The 25,551-nt window shown below is 44.1% G+C and overlaps 1 protein-coding gene across 7 annotated transcripts in view; it reads right to left on the bottom strand.

Annotated features, from left to right (window-relative positions):
- The window catches only part of TRIO (trio Rho guanine nucleotide exchange factor), a 284,165-nt gene that overhangs the window by 161,863 nt on the left and 96,751 nt on the right, over positions 1-25,551 (bottom strand). For all 7 annotated transcript variants that reach the window (XM_081206103.1, XM_081206102.1, XM_081206097.1 and 4 more), the window contains exons 6-8: positions 14,687-14,809; positions 8,602-8,793; positions 3,123-3,254 (exon numbers count right to left, since the gene is read on the bottom strand). In XM_081206103.1, coding sequence (XP_081062229.1) covers positions 3,123-3,254; positions 8,602-8,793; positions 14,687-14,809 — 447 coding nt within the window. The remainder of the gene's footprint in view (positions 1-3,122; positions 3,255-8,601; positions 8,794-14,686; positions 14,810-25,551) is intronic.

The following is a 25,551-nucleotide window of genomic DNA, read 5'->3' as shown; positions in this document are numbered from 1 at the left end:
AAATGCCATTTACCTTCCCGCCAGAGCGGTAGCTATTTATCTACTTGCACTTTGACGTGCTTTTGAGCTGCTAGGTTGGCAAGAGCAGGGACCGAGCAACAGGAGCTCACCCCATTGCAGGGATTCGAACCGCCGACCTTCTGATCAGCAAGTCCTAGGTTCTGTGGTTTAACCCACAGTGCCACCCGTGACACACAATATTTCTGGTTTTTCACAGGTCTGTTTGTTTACTATAACGGTTGGAGAATAGAAGCACAGAAAATACTTGTTTTAGTGTTCCTGCCCACACACTGAAGTTAATCGAAAGACAGGCAAGATGGATACTGAAAGAAATTGACTGGAACATTTCAACCTGAAAGGATAGGCAAGTGAGGTTAGATCTATCCCTCCTCTGGCCAGTATACAGAACAAGGGCAATAATTTACTAAAACAAGTCTTCAAGATTATCACTGTTAAACTATATTGAGGGACACTAATAAGCTGACAGGTGTCTGAAGTTGGTAAAGAGGATCAGGGACACTTCACAACTACCCGATTCGTGAACAAAACTACCATTCTACTTGCCTCTTCTCAGGCTTCCACAGCAATTACTGTGAGGATTTAGGAAAAAGCAGTTGGGTGTGGAGGGAGGAGAAAAATGCAAAGAATGTTCTGTAGTCAAGAGCTAGAGAAGAAAAAGCACAGAATGGAAAGCTTTCCAAGTGTAAAGGTAGAGCACATTGTAAGGAGCGGGTGGGACTGAAGGCTGCCAGGAAGAGTGAAAAGGCTTACATTTTCCCAAAAGACCAATTGATTCTCCTACAGACCATCCTAAGTGTGAAGCTCAGCAGAAGAAGCTGTCCTCATATCTCCACCAATCTCAGAAGTTCAAGGAGGGGCAGCCCAGAAGAAGGCTTCTTTCAGGTATCCCCCAAATTGTGAAGTTTACTGTCTACAGAGGTTCATTTAGCATCATTATTTTGCTTTCTTCGTATCTCTTTACCCTTGCCTTTGACAGCTGAAAAGTATTTGTGACCCACCTGGAAACCGGAAATTAACCTGATACCCATTGTGCATGGTAGTACTGTTTCAATAGTACTGTTTTCATTGCTTCTATCTGCCCTGGGACCTTATGGTGAAGAGTGGGTAACGTCGTCATCATCATCATCATCATCATCATTATTATTATTACTGACAGTAATAACAACAGCAATATCCCCTAGCAAGGAAGGGAACCTGGGTAAAGACTGAGTGAACCCATCACCTCAACAAATGCGGTGAAATTCACAGGTCAGCTGTTTTATTGACACAATACATCTAACAACTATAGCACCTCCTCCCTGCCAAGATAACGTGAAACAAAGCCAACATTTGTTGTGAGACCCAAACCGAATGATCAAATCAATGCTGCATCCATGAGGCAACAAGTCAAATTAATTAATGGCATTATGCTTGCACACAGCCCACAGAAAAACAGCATGAAATGTCCCTAGTAGTATTCAGCCCTTAGGGCCTTTCACACAGAAGCAAATCTGGCTTTGCTACAGATGCACTCTCAACAGGGAGCTGCAGCCAATCCCAGCTCCTTCCCAAATCAGCAAATTCGTATCGCACACGTTTGCAAACTGTATGCCTGATATTTGCACTACGCAGCTGAAACTGTACACTTAAAGCATCTTTGTGTACACTTAAAAAGCGTAAACATTTCCAGAAGAAAAGCGGGGTTAATCTGTCGTAGCAAAAGCAGCAGAATACTCTCCAACGTAAGGTTACCAGACGACAGTCCCCAGTTTTACAAATCAGTTCCCATACAAAATCCACTGAAGCTGAAAAGTGTCCCGGGATTCATTGAAAAAAATCTGGTAACCTTACTCCAACACGTTTGTATATAATATTAATATCATGAGTCTATTTGTATGCTGATAGAACCATGTTTGTGTTTGTGTTAAGTACGTATTCTGTAGATGACCTCCTCTGTAACATTTTATTTTGAAATCTTTAATATTTTAGTTTTCTGTTCATTATGTTACTTTGAACTTGTATGCTTTATATTTTACTTTCTTCAGTAAAGTTTAATTCTGGATCATTTTGTTGATGTTTCAATGTGCTGTAAACCACTTTGACATTTTTCTTAAAAATATAAAGCAGTATAGAAATGAAATTAATAATAACGATGATAATGATAATGATAGAACCATGCTCAATGCAGCACAGTGACATGCGGAATAAAAGTTAACAACATTTCAAGAAAATGAATCAACAGTTGCGAAACAGGAAACGACGTTAACAAAAACCCACTCTTAATATCAACCAAGAGCAAACCAGTATTTCATGCTAATGAAGGCTGAAACAATACCTAACAATAAAATACAGAACACCCAAGCAGCAACAAAAACAATGGCCGCTCCAGGAAAGGGAGTGGGGCACAAGCTTTTGCAAACTAGACCCCATTTCATCAGCTGAACCAACTGTTATCCTCAATTGGAAATACAGGTGGCAACCATTTTGCATACATCCAATTGACCTGCAACTGACGTGTGGGACCTGGAAAAGGGCAGTGAGAGGGCAGAACAGGGGCATAAGGGGGCAGGCTTATGCTCGCCCCAAGAAAAGCATGCAGGGGCCAGGAACGGAAACCCCACACAAAATGGTCACTGCCTGCATATACAGTGGTACCTCAGGTTACATACACTTCAGGTTACAAGCTCCGCTAACCCAGAAATATAGTACCTCGGGTTAAGAACTTTGCTTCAGGATGAGAACAGAAATTGTGCTCCGGCGGTGCGGCAGGCCCCATTAGCTAAAGTGGTACCTCAGGTTAAGAACAGTTTCAGGTTAAGAACGGACCTCCGGAACGAATCAAGTTCTTAAACCGAGGTACCACTGTACAAGAGAAGTAAACAGCGGACATATTATTTCTTCTCTGCCCCAAGTACCTCTGTTTTCACGTGTGCGTGCCGTCGACTGAAGATGACACTACATGTATCTAATGAAGGAGTCGCCAGTCCCCACAAACTTATGCCTTTATAACTGTTATTCGTTAGGGTGCTGCTTTTCGGTGCTAAAAAGTGCGAAGCAGCCCTTGCATCAGATTAAGTCCGACAAGCATCCCACTTAAAAATAGGGGCAGTGGTGTTACCTACCTCAGAATATGCCAGAGTAATGTGCTCATATATTCCTTGGTGATGATGGATGGAGTCCTCCAAGTCCTGAAGTTCTGAGGGGAGATCTACCTCTCCACAGGCCTTGCACCAGGAATCCACGTTACTCATGTACTGGAAGGAAGGAAAATCCTAGTTATTTGCACCAGAACGTAAATTAAGAGACTGCATTAGGCTTCGTGCATAACATTAGACAAACAAGGGTGAATCAAGGATCAAACTAGCCCTCCTGAAGGCAAGCTTTTTATCCGCCTGCCTTTAAAACCCTGCACTCTTCTATCCAGAAAACGCTCAAGTCTACGAGGAATAACAGGAACGCCTTAGGAACCTCTTCGGCTAGCTACTAGCATGAATTCAGATTCGTTTCTGCCCTTGCTTAATCCAGATCAAAGAATAGGATGCCTTCAGAAAAAAAGAAGGAAGAAGAATTACATATTTATTTTGCTATCCTCTGCAACGGAGAGACAGTTGTAAAAGAAGGGGGGGGGGAGAAACATCGCTTGAGTAAAATGAGAGCTCTTTTGTTAAGCTGTGGAGGGGCTTGGGAGAGGAAACAAACACATATGGAAGCACTAAAGCAATCCGAAGCCAAACCTCAATTGACATGCGAAACAGGACAGTTCTAAATGCATCCAAAAATCTTTAAAGGGTTCAGCTGCAATTTCTGGCAGCAGAAAATCCTGTCGGATCAGGCAGCCCGATCATCCTCACTGTTAACACGCTCCCTAACATACAGAGTCCTGGTGTTAGCTTATAATTCGTAGCCTGTTTTCCTGTGGCGAAAGCCCTACAATTAAGCGCACAGCAGAACGATGCATTAATAAGGCTAATTCAATTAGTCCCAGACTCCGCCTACATGTTCTATTTTTATTTCTCCTCAAGTTTACACAGAAAACACTGAAAGAAAAGTCTCTCCCTCTTAATTATTTGGGCACTCATGCCACAACGACCAGGCGCACTTGGGGGACCATAGACGCATCATCCAATAGCAAGTTGGCTGCAAGCGATGCACCCTTTGTTCTGAAATTACGCAATGCAAACTTTTGCTTGTGAAACAGAAGCATGCTCAAACTGGCATTAGTACTGGGAGAACTTAAGGCAAGCACTAGAACACAAACCAGGAATGAGAAAGAAGGCTGGATGCCATGGGTAGGCAAACTAAGGCCCAGGGGCCGGATCCGGCCCAATTGCCTTCTAAGTCTGGCCCGTGCACGGTCTGGGAATCAGCGTGTTTCTACCTGAGTAGAATGTGTGCTTTTATTTAAAATGCACCTCTGGGGTATTTGTGGGGCATAGGAATTCGTTCATTCCCCACCCCCCAAAAAAATATAGTCTGGCCCCCCATAAGGTCTGAGGGACAGTGGAACGGCCCCCTGCTGAAAAAGTTTGCTGACCCCTGCTGTATGCAGACCATCATATGCTTCCCTTATAGGCCTAAGTGGCATGCATTCCTGTCACCCAAATTCCTTATGGTGTTATTTTAATCTTCTTGTTGTTGTTTAGTCGTTTAGTCGTGTCCAACTCTTTGTGACCCCATGGACCAGAGCGCGCCAGGCACTCCTGTCTTCCACTGCCTCCCGCAGCTTGGTCAAACTCATGCTGGTAGCTTCGAAAACACTGTCCAGCCATCTCGTCCTCTGTCGTCCCTTTCTCCTTGTGCCCTCAATCTTTCCCAACATCAGGGTCTTTTCCAGGGAGTCTTCTCTTCTCATGAGGTGGCCAAAGTATTGGAGCCTCAGCTTCAGGATCTGTCCTTCCAGTGAGCACTCAGGGCTGATTTCCTTCAGAATGGAGAGGTTTGATCTTCTTGCAGTCCATGGGACTCTCAAGAGCCTCCTCCAGCACCATAATTCAAAAGCATCAATTCTTTGGCAATCAGCCTTCTTTATGGTCTAGCTCCCACTTCCATACATCACTACTGGGAAAACCATAGCTTTAACTATACGGACCTTTGTTGGCAAGGTGATGTCTCTGCTTTTTAAGATGCTGTCTAGGTTTAATCTCGTAGGATCTACTAAAAAGCAGCAGCAGTAGCCAGGGAATCATGGCCCAGAGCTGGGAAGCAAACCCGATCCTAAAACCCTCAACTATCTCCAGCAGAAGGAGGGGAAACTAACTGGCTTTACAGAGGAACCTGCCTCCTGGTAGACCGAACCCATCGCCAATATCTGAACTCACAATGTAGGTAAGAACTAAACCCCTTGAAGATGGCAGATGAAGAACCTGCCATTGGGTCCAGTCCAACACCATCTGCCCCAACAGGCAGCTGTCTTCGAGGTTTCTCTCTTTCCCAGTCTGGTCAGCTTTTCTGCTAAAGACCTCAGGAACTGACTTTTTGCATGCAAAGCATGTATTCTAGGCTATGTCCCTTCCCCAAATACTTAACATTTATCACCATCCCCATACAGCAGCCCTGTGCAGGTTGTGATATCTGAAGTCAGGACCTCAGTTCTCTCTGCAAGAGATAGTGTACCTGCTCAGGGCTTTCCTTTAGGTGAGGAAAGATTTGAATCTAGGTCTTCTATGTCTTATTAGCCACTGCTCCACCACAAGCAAAATCAACCCAGTTCCATGTTTGCTTTTGGTACAAAGTCTCCCATCTGCGCCACATTCATCCCTCTTTTGCTCCACTAATAGCTATATACTATTTTGGCAGGTTGCAGCTATTTTTTGTGCAGCTATTTTAAAAAGCTGCCCCTGCCAGAATTGACTTTTCTTTCTTTTTTTAATATACATTTTTATTAGTTTTTACATATATTTTCCAAACAGAACATATCATCTCGGCTCATGCAACATTTTGGCTATTTTCGCCTGAAACTTCCATCAACCACGTCTAATGATTTTCAAACCTCATCTCTTAATCTTACATTTGTTATCCTATTACTTCAAATAACCCATAGCTTAAAATCCAGTCTCATAAATCTTTTCTGCAATATTTCATATAGTTCTTATAGAACTATATGAAATATTGACTATTCTTCACAACTACTGAAGGTATAGAGATGGCTGCTCTCCTTTAATCTGATCCTCTTCGCTGTTTGATGGGATAAATCACTCCTACTAAACTAGCAAAAATGTATAGAATTGCTACAAACATGTGTTGGAAGTGTAAAGAGAAGGAAGGCACCTTCTATCATATGTGGTGGATGTGCAAGATAACTGAAGCATTGTGGGAAATGATTTACAATGAATTTTAAAAAAATGTTTAAATAACATTTTGTTAAAATACCAGAAGCCTTTTTGTTAGGAATTTTAGGTGCAGAAATACCAAAGGAGCAAAAAAAGACTATTTATGTATGCAACGATCAGCTGCGAGGTTACTTTTGGCCTAGAGATGGAAGGAAGTCAAAGTCCCTACCAGAGAAGAATGGCTGATAAAGATGATGGACTATGCTAAAACGGCAAAAATGACCAGGAAGATCAAAAATCAAGAAGACAACAAATTTAATAAAGGATGGGGGAAATTTATAAGTTACCTTAAAGAACACTGTAAACAATTAAAAATATTGGCAGGATTTTAACAACACTTGTAATGTAACAAGAACTGTGATAAAAATGAAACCCAGGGAGGGGCAGAATCCAAGGATTCAGGGGATCTTATAAGTGTATGATTATGATTTTCATTTGAATGTTAATCTTAATTGTAAAATGGAATAATAATTTAAAAATCACATCTAGAGCGTCGAATACAAAACTTCAGCCGTAGCAAGTCAAAGAGAGCCGCTCCGTATATTTCACTCTTCCGTTTAGCTCAATAAAAGGACAATTAAGTAACACCACTAACTGTAACAGAAACAAAACTGACGGGCAACTCAAAGCCGAGTTTGCAAGTGAGCAGCTCATTCCCTTAAGGAAGACACGCTCTACTTATAGAGACAGCCCTCCAGGGGATAAGAGGAACATTTATGCCTGCTTCTCACTAAATCAGGTTTTTAATTCACTTGTGGCTACGCATAACTTAGAACTGTTACTTTAAATAGCTGAGAACGCCTGCAGCTAGAGACCCTAGTCAAACGCTTGCCTCAGGTTAAACTTTTAATTTTAATCTTGCATCCCAGCGTCCTCAGCTTTCTAGTTATCCTCTACGATCCTTGCAAAACGTTTGATGGATAATGTAGACGGTGGAACTATCATGATGCCATTCAAGACGTTGAAACTTTATTGGCAGAAGCAACTGCTTTTGCTTATGCTTTTTTACTCACCAGCAGGTGAGTTCCAAGACCACGTCGTACGTTTGCCTCTTAACAAGGCATCACATTTTTTTAAAAAGCTTATTTGTAGCTTGTAAAGGTAAAGGTAAAGGGACCCCTGACCATTAGGTCCAGTCGTGACCGACTCTGGGGTTCCGGCGCTCATTTCGCTTTATTGGCCGAGGGAGCCGGCATATAGCTTCCGGGTCATGTGGCCAGCATAACTAAGCCGCTTCTGGCGAACCAGAGCAGCGCATGGAAACGGCGTTTACCTTCCCGCCAGAAGCGGGTATTTATCTACTTGCACTTTGACGTGCTTTCGAACTGCTAGGTGAGCAGGAGCAGGAACCAAGCAACAGGAGCTCACCCCGTCGTGGGTATTCGAACCGCTGACCTTCTGATCGGCAAGTCCTAGGCTCTGTGGTTTAACCCTCAGCGCCACCCGCGTCCCTATTTGTAGCTTATAGTGACCATCAATTCCCAAAGCAGTTACAGGCAGGCTTGCCATGAGATCCCTCTACTTGCCCATGCTTTGAGGATGAAGGGCAGACCTATGCAGCTTGTGTGTGTTTTGCTGGAGGGAACAAGAAAAACCAAAATCAAGACGAGGATTTCCTTGTTCCTTCTAGCAAAATATAGGAGGTGTTACGGCTACAGTGAGGATGTGTTGAGGAGCGATGGACCTCGTCCCTTGTCCAAAGCAAGGATCTCAAGTCAAACGGGCTGGGAGCAGGTTGAGGATCAACAGAACCTGCTGGAGCAATGGAGAAACTTTTGGAACAACAATGGGATATCAGCTTCGCCCAAGGCATGATGGATAACAGCAACAACCGGGGGAAAGAAAGACATAACATCTTACAAGGACAGGAGGAAACACCACGGAAAAGATAACTTCCACACAGAGGAAGAACAAGGATATAGTTTGAGCTCCTCACTTGTAGTTTTAGAAATCATTTAATGTGTCAACACGAACAGAAGTTACGAATACTGCAGTTGTTCTGTAAGGGATTATTATTAGGACTGGAATGTAATGGAAATTTTGGAACACATAAAGCAAATAATCAAGTCATCAATTCTAGCTCGTGGGGGCACCTTATCTAAATCATATAATTTGGTATTTGAATTATTGGTATCAACAATTGCATTATCAGTTGGCATTGTTATAAGAGGCAAACATACAAACAGGGGCTCATGAGAGGCAAAACCCATTTCAATATTAAATGGGACTGTACATGTTCAGCCTGCTGTCGCCGCCGTGCAGAATTACTGACCTGCTCCGATTTCTGGTGGAAAATGGCCGACATGTCCAATAAGGTACTTCGCTCATCCAGCGCTGCAGCAAACGCTTTCCATTCCTGCTCCAACTGGCTAGCGATCTGCTTGATTTGCTGCGAGGCGTAGTGACCAGATTCCACCAAACGGTTGGCTACAGACATGATGCGGTTTATGTTTACATACACATTCTGGAAAGAGAGGAAACAAAACACATTAGACAAGAACAAAAACACATTATACAGTGGTTCCGCTCCTTTCTCCTGGGCCGTGTCCAGAAACTGGTGGTGGGGGATGAGTGTTCAGACCCCTGGGCTCTCACTTGTGGGGCACCTCAGGGTTCTGTCCTCTCCCCCAAATATCTATATGAAGCCGCTGGGAGAGATCATCAGGGGGTTTGGGCTGGGCGTTCATCAGTATGCAGATGATACCAGCTCTACCTCTCTTTTAAATCAGAACCAATGGAGGCGGTGAGGGTCCTGTGTGAGTGCCTGGAGGTGGTTGGAGGATGGATGGCGGCTAACAGATTGAGGTTGAATCCTGACAAGACAGAAGTACTGTTTTGGGCGGACAGGGGGCGGGTGGGTGTGGGGGACTCCCTGGTCCTGAATGGGGTAACTGTGCCCCTGAAGGACCAGGTGCGCAGCCTGGGAGTCATTTTGGACTCACAGCTGTCCATGGAGGCGCAGGTCAATTCTGTGTCCAGGGCGGCTGTCTACCAGCTTCATCTGGTACGCAGGCTGAGACCCTACCTGCCTGCGGACTGTCTTGCCAGAGTGGTACATGCTCTAGTTATCTCCCGCTTGGACTACTACTACTCAGCCAGATGGGCGGGGTATAAATAATAAATAATAATAATAATAATAATTATTATTATTATTATTATTATTATTATTATTATTATTATTATTATTATTATTAGAATGCCAAGCATGCCGCAGACCTCTCTGAGAAAGTAAGAGTCTATCATGTTGCAAACCAGCTTTTCGCTCGTATCCTTATACTGTGATAACCAGGGCTGTGCACATTTTGTGTAAGTTCACAATTCAGTATCCTGAATTTGACATCCTGGGAAAGTTGGAACATCCATTATTATTTTTTAAAAATAATACAAGAGAATAGGCTGGAAGGATGCTAAATTCAGCACATGGTGCAAAATTCGGAGCTTACACGGGCAATATTAAATCTAAACTTTCATTAAACGCAAAGTAATTAGTACAGAGGAAAACATGGCTTACTACTGCTCCCTAGCTACCCATCCAACAACAAAGGTTGTCACCTTGGCACAAAATTTGGCGCCCCCTCCCCATGCCGCCATCCCAAAGCCGGATAAATGAGATAAAATGCTTTGGGGAGGTGTCACAAGGCTTTGGCAGGGTCCTAGAGCCCTCCCATCTCCTTCCCAAAGTTGGGCAAGTGCTAACTAGGCTTTGGGAAGCAGGGAGGACTCTGGGATACTGTCCGGGCCACCATACTTCCTTCCCAAAGCCCGGCAAGGCACAAAGGCTATGGGGAATGGGGGCGTCAAATGGGCATCAACCCCTCATGAGAACTATTCTTCAGAGAACACCATGGACTAAGATTGCAGGCCAGCCTTCCACAAACCGGTGCTTTCTATTTTTTTTTAAAGTAAATTTTTATTGTTTTCCTTACATATTCTTTTCCAACAAGCCATATTAATGCCATACATTCCCTTTGACTCTGCCGAGTCGCGACTCCCCTCCCTCCCTGTAATTGATATATTTAACCCCTTTCTATCACGCACATCATTCTCACAATAGTACTATTTACATTGAAGGTATTATGTCAATCCTGCTAGTGTCTTGACCTCTTTACAATTCTCCTTTAAATATTCAATAAATTTACTCCAATTATTTTGGTATCTTTGGTCTTCCTGGTCCCAGATCCTCCCTGACAATTTGGCAAGTTCTGCGTATTCTGTCAACTTCACCTGCCACTCCTGGATGGTTGCTATGTCTTCTGTTTTTCATCTTTGGGCCAGGAGGGTTCTTGCGACATGAACAGATTTTGGTCTCCCATTTTGATTTCCATTCCTATTAAACCTAACAGACACACTTCCGGCCTTTTGGGGAAAGTATACCTAAATTTTTATAAATTCATTTATAAAAATTTATAAGTTCATCATAAATTGATTCCCAATTTTTTTTTAACCTTGTCACAGGTCCACCACATATGAAAATAATCACCATCTGCTTTTTTACATTTCCAACATTTTCTTTCTCTTTTTCTATATATTTTAGCTAACTTTACTGGTGTCAAAACACCTAGAAAGCACCAGTTTAGGTAGCTAAAAGTTAGCAAACTGGTGCTTTCTAGGTGTTTTGGAGAACAACTCCTATCAGCTCCAGCCAGCAAGGGCAGTAGGTTGGGGAAGGTTTTTTCCTAGCCATTAGGCATGCCACAAGACAGCCCCTCTTAACTCCAAGGCTTCTGGCAGAATTCACAGCTTCCTATATTCCCTTTTAAAAAACGGGAAGAAAGGGGTGTGTGCACTTAGCAGGTAAACAGCATTCGCTATTCCATCAGGGACAAAATGCAACTGACTGCTTACAATTTCAGCACCCCCTGTTGTTTTCTGGAAAGCAACAGCGAAATGCCATCGTGCCAGCACTGCTTTCTCCAAGCCCTTTGCCGCAACATGTTTTCAAAGCAGGGCAGAAAAATGAGCACCTCTCTCTCGAGCAAAAGCCTACTTTTATTTGATCGAATAAAGCACACTGCAGAAACAGCAAAATCAGCCTGTACCTTGGACTGATCTCATTTACACAGATTTCTATTAACACTGTGACTTTTGTTTGCTGCGGCCTCAAACAGAACTTTGGGAGGGCTTAAAAACAGCTTATTAAATCAGCCTGACGGGTTTGTGAATTAAAAGGGAATATTAGAAGTTTGAAAAAAAGAAAAAGAAACCTTAAGCCTTCAGAAGGGCTGGGAGGGACTTTAACGGGGGTCAGGGAGGACTTCTTACTGCCTATTCTTGGACTATATATTTTTTTTACCTTATCTGACCTCATTGCTTCATGCTGTATTCAAATAAGACTACTAGGATGTGAGATTTTACCTTAGCAGTTCCACTCAAATCCAAGGAGGCTACCAACTATTGGCCACAACCACACCTTATAGACCGATACTATATAAACTCACAATTATACAAAGCAAAGGAGTCCCATTTTTCAAATAATAATAAGTTCATCAAGGACTGGACTAAATTTGTAAATTATTTAAAAGACAATTGTAGTCAATCAAACACGGTAGGATTGCAAGAAGCTTTGTACGGAAATGTACAAAAATCACTGCAGGGACGAATAAGAAAATATGATGCTTTGATGTTTTTGATTTGAAAGCAATGGTCGAGTAGTGAAAATGCAGAAATTTGAAATGAAAGATAGAAAATCATAAGGAAGGTTTAAAGGAAGTCATGGCCCTAAAAAGCCAAATTGTATAATATAAGAGGAGAGATTGTAATGGAAAGCATGATTGTAAAGTTAATAAAAAGGATATGGCCAAAAAGGAGTCCCATTTTTAGGGCTTTCTGCACAGAACTTCCTCCTCACTCTCGGGGCAGAGCTGCATCCCAGACTCCTAGGTACCCACTGGGTCAATTTCAATGCCTCGCTCTTTCAACTGTGCCACCTGTGCAAGCATTCCTGTTTGCCAGATGACATGTTCCTCCCATTGCTTTGCATGTTGTTCTGGGGGATTCTCCTGCCACCCACTGAGAGCCAATTTCAGGGGCTGCACCAGGTGTGTGTGTGTGTCACCGGGGTGGGGGGAAGGTTTATTGCGTAAGTGAAAGTCCTTGAGCAGCACTTCTGCTGATAGGACTGGATAGCTGAATCTAAGTGCGCAGCCTGGGAGATAATAATAATAATTTATTATTTATACCCCACCCATCTGGCTGAGTTTCCCCAGCCACTCTGGGCGGCTCCCAATCAAGTGTTAAAAACAATACAGCCTTAAATATTAAAAACTTCCCTAATCAGGGCTGCCTTCAGATTTCTTTTAAAGATAAGAAAGCTGCTTATTTCCTGGACATCTGATGGGAGGGCGTTCCACAGGGCGGGCACCACTACCGAGAAGGCCCTCTGTCTAGTTCCCTGCAACCTCACTTCTCGCAGTGAGGGAACCGCCAGAAGGCCCTCGGCGTTGGATCTCAGTGTCCGGGCTGAACGATGGGGGTGGAGACGCTCCTTCAGGTATACCGGGCCGAGGCCGTTTAGGGCTTTAAAGGTCAGCACCAACACTTTGAATTGTGCTCGGAAACATACTGGGAGCCAATGCAGATCTCTCAGGACTGGTGTTATGTGGTCCCGGCGGCCACTCCCAGTCACCAGTCTAGCTGCCGCATTCTGGATTCATTGCAGTTTCTGGGTCACCTTCAAAGGTAGCCCCACATAGAGCACATTGCAGTAGTCCAAGCAGGAGATAACTAGAGATAGCCACTCTGGCAAGACAGTCTGCGGGCAGGTAGGGTCTCAGCCTGTGTATCAGATGGAGCTGGTAGACAGCCGCCCTGGACACAGAATTAACCTGCGCCTCCATGGACAGCTGTGAGTCCAAAATGACTCCCAGGCTGCGGACCTGGTCCTTCAGGGGCACAGTTACCCCATTCAGGACCAGGGAGTCCCTCACACCTGCCCACCCCGTCCCCCCAAAACAGCACTTCTGTCTTGTCAGGATTCAACCTCAATCTGTTAACCGACATCCATCCTCCAACCACCTCCAGGCACTCACACAGGACATTCACTGCCTTCACTGGTTCACAGATAGTTCACTATGGCCTGCTGGACTGATGAATACTCCTGCTCTGTGATTTGTTAGTGACAACATTTCTGGGAAAGTGACCGCTTGGCCTCTCTATTCACTGGACTCCTAAGGGCTGAATGTCAAGCCAGAAACACAAGCAGAAGGCTTGACTTTTACATAACCCTCACCTAGAACGAACTCTTCAGACATGTCAGCATTTGTTTCCATCTCGATCTCAATCCCTATCCTCGGCTCAAACTGTCCAAAATGCTAATTAACATCAGTAATTAGTGCCTTTTGATAAAAGGCAAGCCCATGCAGGCCTCTGCAACGAACCGCTATCATTAAGACGTTAGAAAACGATGTCAAAATAGGCCGCATTCGAATCCCTAATCTGAAACCAAAAGCAAAGCAAGCAAGGACAAACCAAAACCACAAAAGCTTTAGCAAATCCTAGCTTACTGGTATATTAGTTCATTTCAAACTGTTTTTTAGAACTGCCAATGTTCTTCTATCCGTGCTGCCCCCTGTTCAAACATGGATCAAATTAGGATTGGTTTCGTTTTACCCATGTAACACTGTCATGCGCCTTCATACAATCAGGGTGTGTGTGTGTGTGTGTGTGTGTGTGTGTGTGTGTGTGTGTGATGTAGTTGTCCCCTTTCTCTTGAGTGCAAACAAAACTCCACCAGGCTTTACTTTACCTACCCTCATTTAAAAATGACAGCCTGGAAAACGGTTCCTGAAAGCTGAGCTGTTTCAGCGGAGTTTCGCAACTTGCGGAATTATTACTATTAGCTAATCTATCGCTGCACAGCCATTCACAATCCCTGTGGCAAAAGCACACATACACAGGAATGAGGCCTCCAACTTTCGCTGAATTTGGAAGGAGTCCATATACGTTATAATCCGGCTACTTCTATGCAGCATGACTCACTAGCCTTGGGCACAACTCCCTAGTCCTCATGCCACAATGTACAAAGTTATTTCTCTCTCGGTTTACTCCCTGCCTCCACTGAATAAGAAGATTACAGGCCCTCTGGGTAGGGGGACCTGTTCACATGTTGCTTGCAAGTTGCTACCATGGCAGCTGTAATAGTTCTGCAAAACCCGAAGCAACTATGTTGTTCTCAGTCTCTCTTCCTCCCTTCTCTTCTCCTACCTTGTTTATTTAGATTGGATTCTGTTCTTTCCTCTCCAGCACACTGCATACTGACAGGGCCAGCACCTGGGGTCAGACTTTCATGAGTCTCTGCACTGTCAAATACAAGATGTTTGCCAAATACAAAGTGCCGTTGCAAGTTCCAATATTCTTACCATACAGTTCATAGCAAAATGATTGTGCTGTGTCTGGAGTTCCATGGCATGAGGGTGGCTGGCTCCAATCTCTGTGTAGCTGTTCAGAAACAGGCCTTTGTTGTGTGTGATCCAGTCAAACATCTAAAAGAAAAGAGGAATTAATGCTCATCACAGGACAGGGCACCAGCTTAAACAACAACAGCAACATATTTTTGCATGTTTACAAGCAAAGACTTTCCAAATTAGCAAAGCTTTAAGCATAGAGTTCTGCCAGCCGGGCTTGTAAATAACCAATTGCCTAGACCCCTGTGGCGAGGAGAGACACCACCTTGCCAACAAAGGTCCGTATAGTAAAAGCTATGGTTTTGCCAGTAGTGATGTATGGAAGTGAGAGCTGGACCATAAAGAAGGCTGAAGATCAAACCTCTCCATTCTTAAGGAAATCAGCCCTGAGTGCTCACTGGAAGGACAGATCCTGAAGCTGAGGCTCCAATATTTTGGCCACCTCAGGAGAAGAGAAGACTCCCTGGAAAAGACCCTGATGTTGGGAGAAGGGGACGACGGAGGACGAGATGGTTCGACAGTGTTCTCGAAGCTACCAGCATGAATTTGACCAAACTGCGGGAGGCAGTGGAAGACAGAAGTGCCTGGCGTGCTCTGGTCCATGGGGTCACGAAGAGTTGGACATGACTAAACGACTAAACAACAACAACAACTGTGGCGAGGAAGAACTGACCCCAAGTAACCAGCTGGGAGAAGCTTTTGCAAAGAAATGAGTCGGCTCTTTTCGGCCATTGACATGCCCCAAATGGTAAATGATAGGAGTGACTAGTGAAGCAAGTAGAAATTGTTGTGGACTACTAGTAATGTCCATTGTGTACCCATCTGCAAAGCACAAGTAAAAACAAAGAAACACTATGAAGAAGGCCGTATTATTTGGTGGATACCTAACTTGTGAGAGCACCACACTCCTCAACTTGCTCAACAATGGACTAAAACAGTAGGGGCAAGCATTAGGGTGGGCCTTATGGGTGTCTATCCTGTTCCAACACTTCAAATTCTCTGGTTTGAAAGGGAGCAAACATGAGCTCCCCAAGCGCTCCACAAAGCTGGGAAGAAATGCCATTATCACAACTGAGGGTTAGGACAGGGTCCAAAGGATTCTTAATAAACTGGAAAATTGGGCTGAAAACTGAGTAAAAGAAGAGATTAATGTAAAACAAAACAAAAAAAAACTACAACTAAAAGAGAGGCAGGGAGAAGGACATTAAACAAATGCACAGTGACCGAAAGTAAGACGGCCAATTATGCAGGAATACTACCAACAAGCACTAGGTTAACTCAGGATAATAGCAGCAGCAGCAACAACGGCAGCAGGAGTCGTCAGAACTATTCGAAAAGCAAAGGAGGCCTCAGTTGCACTGGATATCACATTTCTAAGACATCTCAGAGGCCAGCACAGAAACAAATGTCGTAAGGGCTGCGAGGCAACTGTGTACATTGAAAGGGTCACAACAAGTAATTGCTAATGAACACAGTATGAAAGTTCACACGGACCACCCGGAACTGCAGTAGTTAAAGTACAGTGGGAATGCTATATCAAGTTCTCCGCATTTTGAGATATGGAGGAAAGACAAGCTGCAATATAAAAAGGACCGGTCACAGCACGTCCATTTACTAATTTTGCAGCTGAAATGACAGACCAGCGTACATCAAACCGAGCATGGCTACAGCTGTCAGTCTTGCCTCTTCTGACATGCTTCGGACGGGCTGTCTGCTCTGGGCTTTTTAAGAGTGTCCATGCAAGTTGTCATCTTGCTAGAAATCAAGATTATGTAGAGGATTGGAGGGGGGGGGCAGAAGATGGGTTTCTTGGCGACATCACAAGGGTTAGCCAACCAGCTTGTTTCTCAATGTCTGGTGCAGATACCAGGGAATGGAGAGTTCACAGAGGGAGAAACCTACCCTCGTTTTATTTTATACATCTGTGAATGCTGCAAACTTGGGAGACTGGGGAGCTGGAAGGTGAGCGCTTGTGGCACTACCTACATAAAACTTAAGGCAGCTGCGTCCTTGCCTGGCAGCCAGGAGTCCCTAGGACTGGCAGCAAAACAAAGCCTGCCTGGCTGGGCTCCATGCTCACTCCCAGTTCCATCCGCCGTGGAAATGTGGGGAAAAGCAATGGCGGACACAAAAAACACAGAAATTTCTGGGCCAACTTGGCTTCCAGTGGCGTTTGGCAACCACCCCCAGCAACAGAGCTGGCCCAGCTAAGCTTGATTAAACATTTCAGCTCTAATTAATGGGGAGCAATATGTTCGCTACCAGCACAGATGCAGGCCGAGACATTTCGCTGCTTGAAACCCAAGCACAAATGGTGCCCCTCGCACCGCCATCGTTAATAGTTTGCACTCTTCGGGCATCAGTTACTTCCTTTGAGTATTTCATTATGCCTTCTGCACATAGCTGTCAACTTACAGATTTGAAAATAAGGGACCAGCAGCCTCAAAACTAAGGGATCAGCAGCCAAAATAAGGGATCAACAATTACTTTGATAAAATTCATATTTTGTTGTGTGCAAATGGCTTTAGATACCTATTAGGTCCATAAATTACCATATAGCATATATTCAACACAAAAAACAGCAACAATTTGTTGTTGACAAAGGACAGCTGGACATAGAAAGGGCCCCATTACCTTCAGTAGCTTATTTAAGGGACATCATCAATAAGGGACAGCAGCGGGACATGGCGCTGGGATAAGGGACTGTCCCACCAAATAAGGGATGTTTGACAGCTATGCTTCTGCAGCAGGCAAAATGGCCTTGAAGGCCTATTTAGACTTAGATCCCCCCCCCAAAAAAAACCCCTCTTAATCATTTGGTACAGTTTGGCAAGGAACGGGTTAACTATTTCCTTCAGTCACAAAACATCATTTCTTCCTCCCTGCGTTTAAGAAGAGTAATTTAACAAACAGCATACATGGAAGACTGGCTTCAAGAGAGCCCTTGAGAAATTTTCAATTTAGATTTTTTAATAATCTACTTCACGGCATTTCAGAGTTCACCAGATTTAGAAAAAATAAAATAAAGAAGTTTGCAGATTTGAAGTGAAATCTTCAGGGCATCAAATCGTGATTTTTAGATACGTCTAAGCTCCATGCACTCCGCTTCCTGTGAAAATTTGACACTGACGCTTCCGCTTAACAAGCCAACCTTACGATTCCCTGTGCATGCGCATCCATCTTAGGCATTAATCTTTGTTTTAATTTGGCTTTTAGCCTTTTATTGTGTAGGCTGGCTGTAAGCGAGGGAGATAATCCCATGTGAAACAGTGGCACAGCTAGTTAGAAACGGGGGTGGGGGGAGGGAATAAACACAGTCTGTGTAAAAAGATGCAATTATTTATTAGTCAATGAATTACATTTGCTTCTTTATCAGTAGTGTGCTTTAGATGGCACAGCTGCAATTTTATAGAGTTCTATAAAACATCCAATTATATTGTCTCGGCCGGCTCTTCCCCTTCACTATGTTTTTGAGCTTCGATACAAAACTCCAATGTTATTTGTCTGATTTCTTCCAGTAGCACCTTAAAGACCAACTAAGTTCTTGGTATGAGCTTTCGTGTGCATGCACACTTCTTCAGATACACTGAAACAGAAATTGCCAGACCCTTCTATATAGTGAGAAGGTGGGGAAGGGTATTACTCAGAAGGGTGGTGGGAATGGGACAAAGACATTGGATTCTTATCTCATTATACATGACTAAGCCATTTCTCACCTTCTCACCCCTTGCCTTTTCCTGTAAGACCTATTACAGTCGTTAAGAGTCGTCAACAGGCTCATCTCAGCTATCTGCCAATCTCCCATTCCCACCACCCTTCTGAGTAATACCCCTCCCCACCTTCTCACTATATAGAAGGGTCTGGCAACTTCTGTTTCAGTGTATCTGAAGAAGTGTGCATGCACACGAAAGCTCATACCAAGAACTAACTTAGTTGGTCTTTAAGGTGCTACTGGAAGGAATTTTTTTATTTTGACTATGGCAGACCAACACGGCTACCTATCTGTGTCTGATTTCTGTTTTTGGTATGGTTTAGCAACAAGCAGGCTAACACAAAAACTCTCCAAGACAGATCCCTTATGTGGGTTTGAGATTTACCATTCCGTCTCACCTGAAGTGAGCAATGTTGATGCTTAATCCATAACTAATTAGTGCTCTTTCTAAGGCCAGTCTAGAAAGGGCCTCATTTCCGCACAGCAAGTCTCCATCCCCGAACAAACAACACTTGCCAGGTGATGCTTTCTTCGGTGAATTTTCCTCCCCAACCCCACTGGCATGACCACGAATGCACTTTGCTTGCACATGTGCAGAGTAATCATGGTGCCAACATGCTCTCAGTGTTCCTAGATGTTATTACATCTCAGCCAGCTCTAAGATGGTAGAGTCTTCACGCAAGGGCTATACCAGAAAGAAGGTTCGCATAGCAAAGACTTTGCCTGCAAGTGCCCTCACATCACAAAAATGTAGCACTTCGGAGAGTAGGCTTGCAATCTGATCTTGGATTCCAAGCAGATCTGCGGCCCATGCATTTAAGAGGGTTGGACTTACAGCATGGAAGAAGTTACGGAATTTAGATTTAAAATTTACAGCATGTTATACGGTGGTACCTTGGTTCTCAAATGCTTTGGTACTCAAACAACCTGGAACCCAAACACTGCTAACCCGGAAGTAAGTGTTCCGGTTTGCGAACTTTTTTCGGAAGTCGAACATGCTCCGTTTTGAGCGTTATGCTTCCGTTTTGAGTGTTATGCTGAGGTCTGTCTGTTTTTGCTATTTATTTTGCGTTTTTGTTTTAGCGGCTCTTTTTTGTTTGTTTTTATGACTGTGTGGAACCCAGTTCAGCTACTGATTGATTGTGTGACTGCAGTACATTGTTTATTGCTTTCATTTTATGGGTCAATGGTCTCGTTAGATAGTAAAATTCATGTTAAATTGCTCTTTTAGGGGTTTTTTTGAAGTCTGGAACGGATTAATCTATTTTGCATTACTTTCTATGGGAAAGCACACCTTGGTTTTGGAATGCTTTGGTTTTGGAACGGACTTCCAGAATGGATTAACTATGAGAACCAAGATACCGGTGTACATTGAAAGAAAACTACATGAAAATGATGTACCGTTGGTATCTAACTCCCAGTAAACCAGAAAAATGTATAAAACAGAGTCAAATATATGCTGGAAATGTAAGGAAAAAGGAGGCACCTTTTATCATATGTGGTGGACGTGTCAGGTTGTAAAAGAATTTTGGGAAATGATATATAACGAATTGAAAAAAATGTTTAAAATAACTTTTTCTAAAAAACCCAAAAAAACCTGAAGCCTTTCTTTTAGGAAGTTTAGGCGCTGCGTGGATGTTATTGGCCCAGAGATGGAAAGAAGATAAAGTCCTGAGCAGAGAAGTATGGCAGATCAAGTTGATAGATTATGCCGAAATGGCTAAAATGACCGAAAGAATCAGAAATCAGGAAGACCAAAATTTTAATAAGGAACGGGGGGAGATTATAATTTATCTTAAAAATCATTGTAAACAGAATCGTTAGTAGGACTGGAATAACACTTGTAGTTTAATAGTGAATTTTGTTTTTATGATGTATATTGTTTTGTATATTATTTTGTTTTTATGATGTATATTGGATATGTGATTGTAAAACTTTAATACAGTGGTATTTGAGGTTACATACGCTTCAGGTTACATACGCTTCAGGTTACAGACTCCGCTAACCCAGAAATAGTGCTTCAGGTTAAGAACTTTGCTTCAGGATGAGAACAGAAATCGTGCTCTGGCGGCGCAGCGGCAGCAGGAGGCCCCATTAGCTAAAGTGGTGCTTCAGGTTAAGAACAGTTTCAGGTTAAGTACGGACCTCTGGAACGAATTAAGTACTTAACCCGAGGTACCACTGTATGAAAAACCATATACATATGAGGAAAACCCCAGGGTCTTTTCCAACTCTGCCATGATTCTGTGTCTTGGTCGCCTGAGCCTACCTATAGCTACATGGAGGGTAAGAAAACGTTGAAGGACCAGTTGTCAGAAGATTCCCCACCCTCTGTGTGAAATAACATGTCTAATTCCTTTGCCAACGTTAGTCTTTAGTCATGCTTTATTATTCATCACCACCCTGGTCCTGCAGATGGCTTAAACACCTGTGAAAAAAGCTTACAGACAAAGCTTGCAATGTATGCGTAGACCGAAAAAAGGATCTCTGTCATATACACACAGGCCGGGCACACTGTCCCCTTCTCCTCCTGAGGTGATCTGTGCAGATCAGCTGAGAGATTTGGGCGGAAGAGAGTGTTCGCCGAGTCCCTGTGATTTGCATATAATTTGTGCTGTAATCCACCCACCTCTGCACGGTGTCTACTTAATTTCCCCCTGCTTTTAACCACTGCAAAAATGGATGGCACTTCACAGGCAGGAACAATTTGCTCAGGGCGGGCGGGCACTGAATCAGGCCCTTGCACTCCCAACTTAATGAAGAGTGTCCAAACTAGTAAGCAAAACGTCGATATAAACACCATTGTATATACACATGCTTTCGTTTAGGATAAAAACAGTAAAATCCACATGCATTTTCCATTCTAGCAACTTTCTTTTCTCATAGTTAATCCTCCACGGGTATTCAGCTAGAGGGGGGGAAATATGATGTCAGAATTGGCTCCGATTCCTGTTATCATCTCCTGTTGTCATTGGCAGAGAGAATGAATCTCTTATTTCCATATGCTGCTTCCCAGCCCCTGTTGAGCCCTAAATCTTGGGGGGAGTTCCCTGGCTGTACGGAAGGGCTAGATGGATGTGCATATTCTAAAACAGGAAAATCTCTCCCCGCGGGTTCGGCTGCAAAACAGGTATGAGTACACCTGGAGCTTCTCAACTCTACTCTCTTTGCAGAAAGAGCCCAACGGAAGTGTTATAACTTCGTAGCGTTCTGCAAAAGGAAATCCCCTGCCAGCCATCGCTCTAACTGCAGCAGAAGCCAAGTGAAAACATCCAGGGTTCTAACCTCAGGGTCGCCAATTGCATACAGATAAGAGAGAGGTGGCTTTCTGATTTTGGAACTGATCCTTACACAAGCAGGCCTGAGCTTTGAACAATATTCAGCTTTAACCTTTTAAAACCCTCCCAAGCATCTGAGGTGTATGCACACTTTACGGTGAAAGAAGCCAATCGTTTTGCTTCCTCTAGGGCTTTCTATCTTAAATTTGAGGGTTTCGCTAAGGAGAGCGCACTGCGAGCATTTACACCCCCACTGCAAGAGAAAGAAAACGCGCAATTAAAAACTGCATATCTAAATTACTTGCGGTCCAAATGACCCCAAACATTCATTCCACAATACCTACTTTTTTGTAATAAAAATTGAAATATGTGCATTATTCATGTTTTTAATTTCTGTCTCTAGGTACCTTTTAGTTGGAGGATAAAATGTATGAGTAAGGTGTGAGTAAGGCCCCACTGGAATTACTCTTGGGGGCTATTACAAACCCTTGATACCATCCCTAGGTAGTTGTAACCCTGCAACATAAAGCAATAATGCTTAGCACAATTCCATGTTTCAATATTAAACAGGAGTCACTGTCAAATATACGTGGGCTTTTATTTAATCTACAACTTACTCGGGATCTATTTGATTAGTGAAATGCCTCTTGCAAAGCCATGGTGGGAATCAAGATAGATTAGGGGGGTCTAGACTCATCCTTGTCTGCATATGTTGAGTAACAGCACAGAAGTTGTACCTACGCAGCCTGGCACAGGGAGACATAAATCAATGGCTACTAGCGATGAAACCTTTGTTCTACCTCCACTGTCAGAGGCAATATGCCTTGGAATACCAGTTGCAAAGAGTTGCACATGGGGAGCATGTAGTGATTAGGTTCTGTTTTCCCATGGGCATCTGGCTGGTCCCTGACCAGATCCGACAATGTCATGGACTGGTTGGGAGCAGAGGAAGGAGGAACCAGCTGAGGAACCACCAACGGAAGAAGGCTCAGAGCCCGGGGATTGGTGGTGGGACAACGATGGGTGGTCAGAGGGAGAGGACTGGGAAGAAGAGGTATCAGAAGCTGAAGAGGTAACAGGTCTTAGTGAGCAGGGAGAGTCTATGGCAGAGAGATGTCCAGAATCAGAGAAGAAGAAGAAGAAGAAGAAGAAGAAGAAGAAGAAGAAGAAGAAGAAGAGGAGGAGGAGGAGGAGGAGTTTGGATTTGATATCCCGCTTTATCACTACCCGAAGGAGTCTCAAAGCGGCTAACATTCTCCTTTCCCTTCCTCCCCCGCAACAAACACTCTGTGAGGTGAGTGGGGCTGAGAGACTTCAAAGAAGTGTGACTGGCCCAAGGTCACCCAGCAGCTGCATGTGGAGGAGCGGAGACGCGAACCCGGTTCCCCAGATTACGAGACTATCGCTCCTAACCACTACACCACATTGGCTCCCAGTGTGGCAGTGAGGCAGAAGTGGAAGCAGGAGACGAGGAGGAGGGAGGCCAAGAGGCAGAGATGAGTCAGGAAGGTGAAATGTTACAAGTTTTCCCCCATCCTGCTACGACAAGCTCTCCTTCCTCTGTCCCCTAGAACCAGGAGAGGCATGAAAAGGTTGGAGGAGAGGTTGGCCACATTCAGGCACAGTCTCCGCTTGCTTGCAGAAAGCCCCGAGGAGACAGGGCCTTTCAGTCTTGGCAAGTGATTTTCATGGAAGATCATCAATGGGAATGAGCTGCTCTGCTCATTAGGCCTGACACTCAGCCAAGGCTGCAGAGACCGTGTTTTTGCTAATAAAGAGTTAACTCCACCTTTGAACTGACTGGAATGTTCCTGTGACAAGAAGGGTGGTCCGTACGTTCTTACTAAATAATCCGTACATCATTCTAGCGACAAGCAGCGCTGGACACTTACAACTTAAGTGGCATGAAAATCCAGAACACTACAGCGTTGATGCTGTGGTGAGATCTACTGCCAGTTTATGTAAATGAATAAATGCTTAAGTCAAGAAAGGACTTAGCATATGAAGTTGAATGTTTATAAATATATCAAAACCATGAGAGAGAATTTACTGAAGAAGCCCAAGACTCTTCATGGGCGAAACAGGTGACAAACGCCGGCACCCTGTCTAAGTCTTGTGCGTAACATCACCGAGACTTCGTTTGATCAAACTTATCTTCGTTGATATCTAACCCTTGAGTGCAACATCACCGACACTTCGTTTGATCCAACTTGCCTTTGTTGATATCTACAGGAGCCTGTCTAAAGGAACTTTAAAGACTGAATCTTCCTTTCGGACACAATTTGAATGAGTTTTCTGTTTGTGGCTTCTGTAGTAGATCTTGTACATTGTTCTCTCAAGTTTTGGATTATTAATGTAAGTTTTAGAACGTAGAATGGTTTGGTAGTGTTTTGTGTGCCGCTTATGTGCTGCTTGCTTTATAGTGGTCTACTATGAGCAAATATCAGGGCAGAGGAGAAGGCCTGCCCTACCCCACCCCTGCTGTGAGTAACATCTGCTTCTGCAATTACCTCCAGAGAGGTTATTTACACTGGGCCCACCAAGGGTGGCAGGTCACCCCACCCCAAAGGAGCAACAACCTTTGTGGTGGTCACTTTAGGAGCAAGCTAGGGAAAGGGCATGACCTCTGGTTAGTTTATTCTCTCGAGACTCAGGTCAAAGGTGTTGCTTTCAGTTGCCTGTATACCCCCCCAACCCTTCTAGTGAAAGAGGAGTTAAGAGAAATTGGTAAAAATTAGAACAAGGAGTCTGGGGTGCTGGGATGTAAACCACAATCACTGCATTGAGAGGCTTCCAGTTTTATTAGGCTTTTGTTTGTTGCATGCCGGATTTTAATTGTTATCTGTTTCGAAAGCCGATCTGCGCTGAAAAGCAGTGTGAGCACGTAAAGCATTTCTCTCAAATCCCAATTGTTACGATTAATTTGCCTAAATCATAGAGGTATCTGCATTAAATAAGTCATTAGGTAAAAGTCCAGTCGTGACCGACTCTTGGGTTGTGGCGCTCATCTCGCTTTATTGGCCGAGGGAGCCGGCATACAGCTCAGGGTCATGTGGCCAGCATGACTAAGCCGCTTCTGGTGAACCAGAGCAGCACACGGAAACGCCGTTTACCTTTCCGCCGGAGTGGTACCTATTTATCTACTTGCACTTTGACGTGCTTTCAAACTGCTAGGTTGGCAGGAGCAGGGACCGAGCAACGGGAGCTCACCCCATCGCGGGGATTCGAACTGCCGACCTGCTGATTGGCAAGTCCTAGGCCAGGGGTCTGCAACCTTTAAGACAAAAAGAGCCACTTGGACCTGTTTCCGAAGAAAAAACAACTGGGAGCCGCAAAACTCGTCATTATAAAAAAAATATTTTGGTCACTTTTTATTATTTATTTGTTTGACCCCTCAGAATTATTCCTCCTCATAGAAATAAACGTTAAATTAACAAGTTACCTTTTTGTGTGTGTGTGTTCTTCACTCCCCTTCAAAACAGTGACCAGCGTACATGCCCCCTTTCAATGCAGTGACCAGCGTACGTGCCCCTTACAATGTAGTGGGCAGGCGGGCAGGAAGGTTACGTCGGGACGGTGCGTGACTAACGCACGCACCGCCCCCATGCGACGTTACAGCCAGTACAGCGCCCACCACAGTGGGGAGTGTCGGAGCGCACCATGCGCCTCCTCCCCTCGTTAGTATCCGCCCCGGAGCCGCGGCAAAGGTGTAAAAGAGCCACATGCGGCTCCGGAGCCGCGGGTTGCAGACCCCTGTCCTAGGCTCTGTGGTTTAACCCACAGCGCCACCAGCGTCCCACTAAATAAGTCATTACGGCAACGGAAAAAAG

This window comes from Podarcis bocagei, assembly GCF_964188305.1.
Source record: "Podarcis bocagei genome assembly, chromosome: 8".
Classification (NCBI taxonomy): Eukaryota; Metazoa; Chordata; class Lepidosauria; order Squamata; family Lacertidae; genus Podarcis; species Podarcis bocagei.
This window is presented reverse-complemented; position numbering and strand designations above follow the sequence as displayed.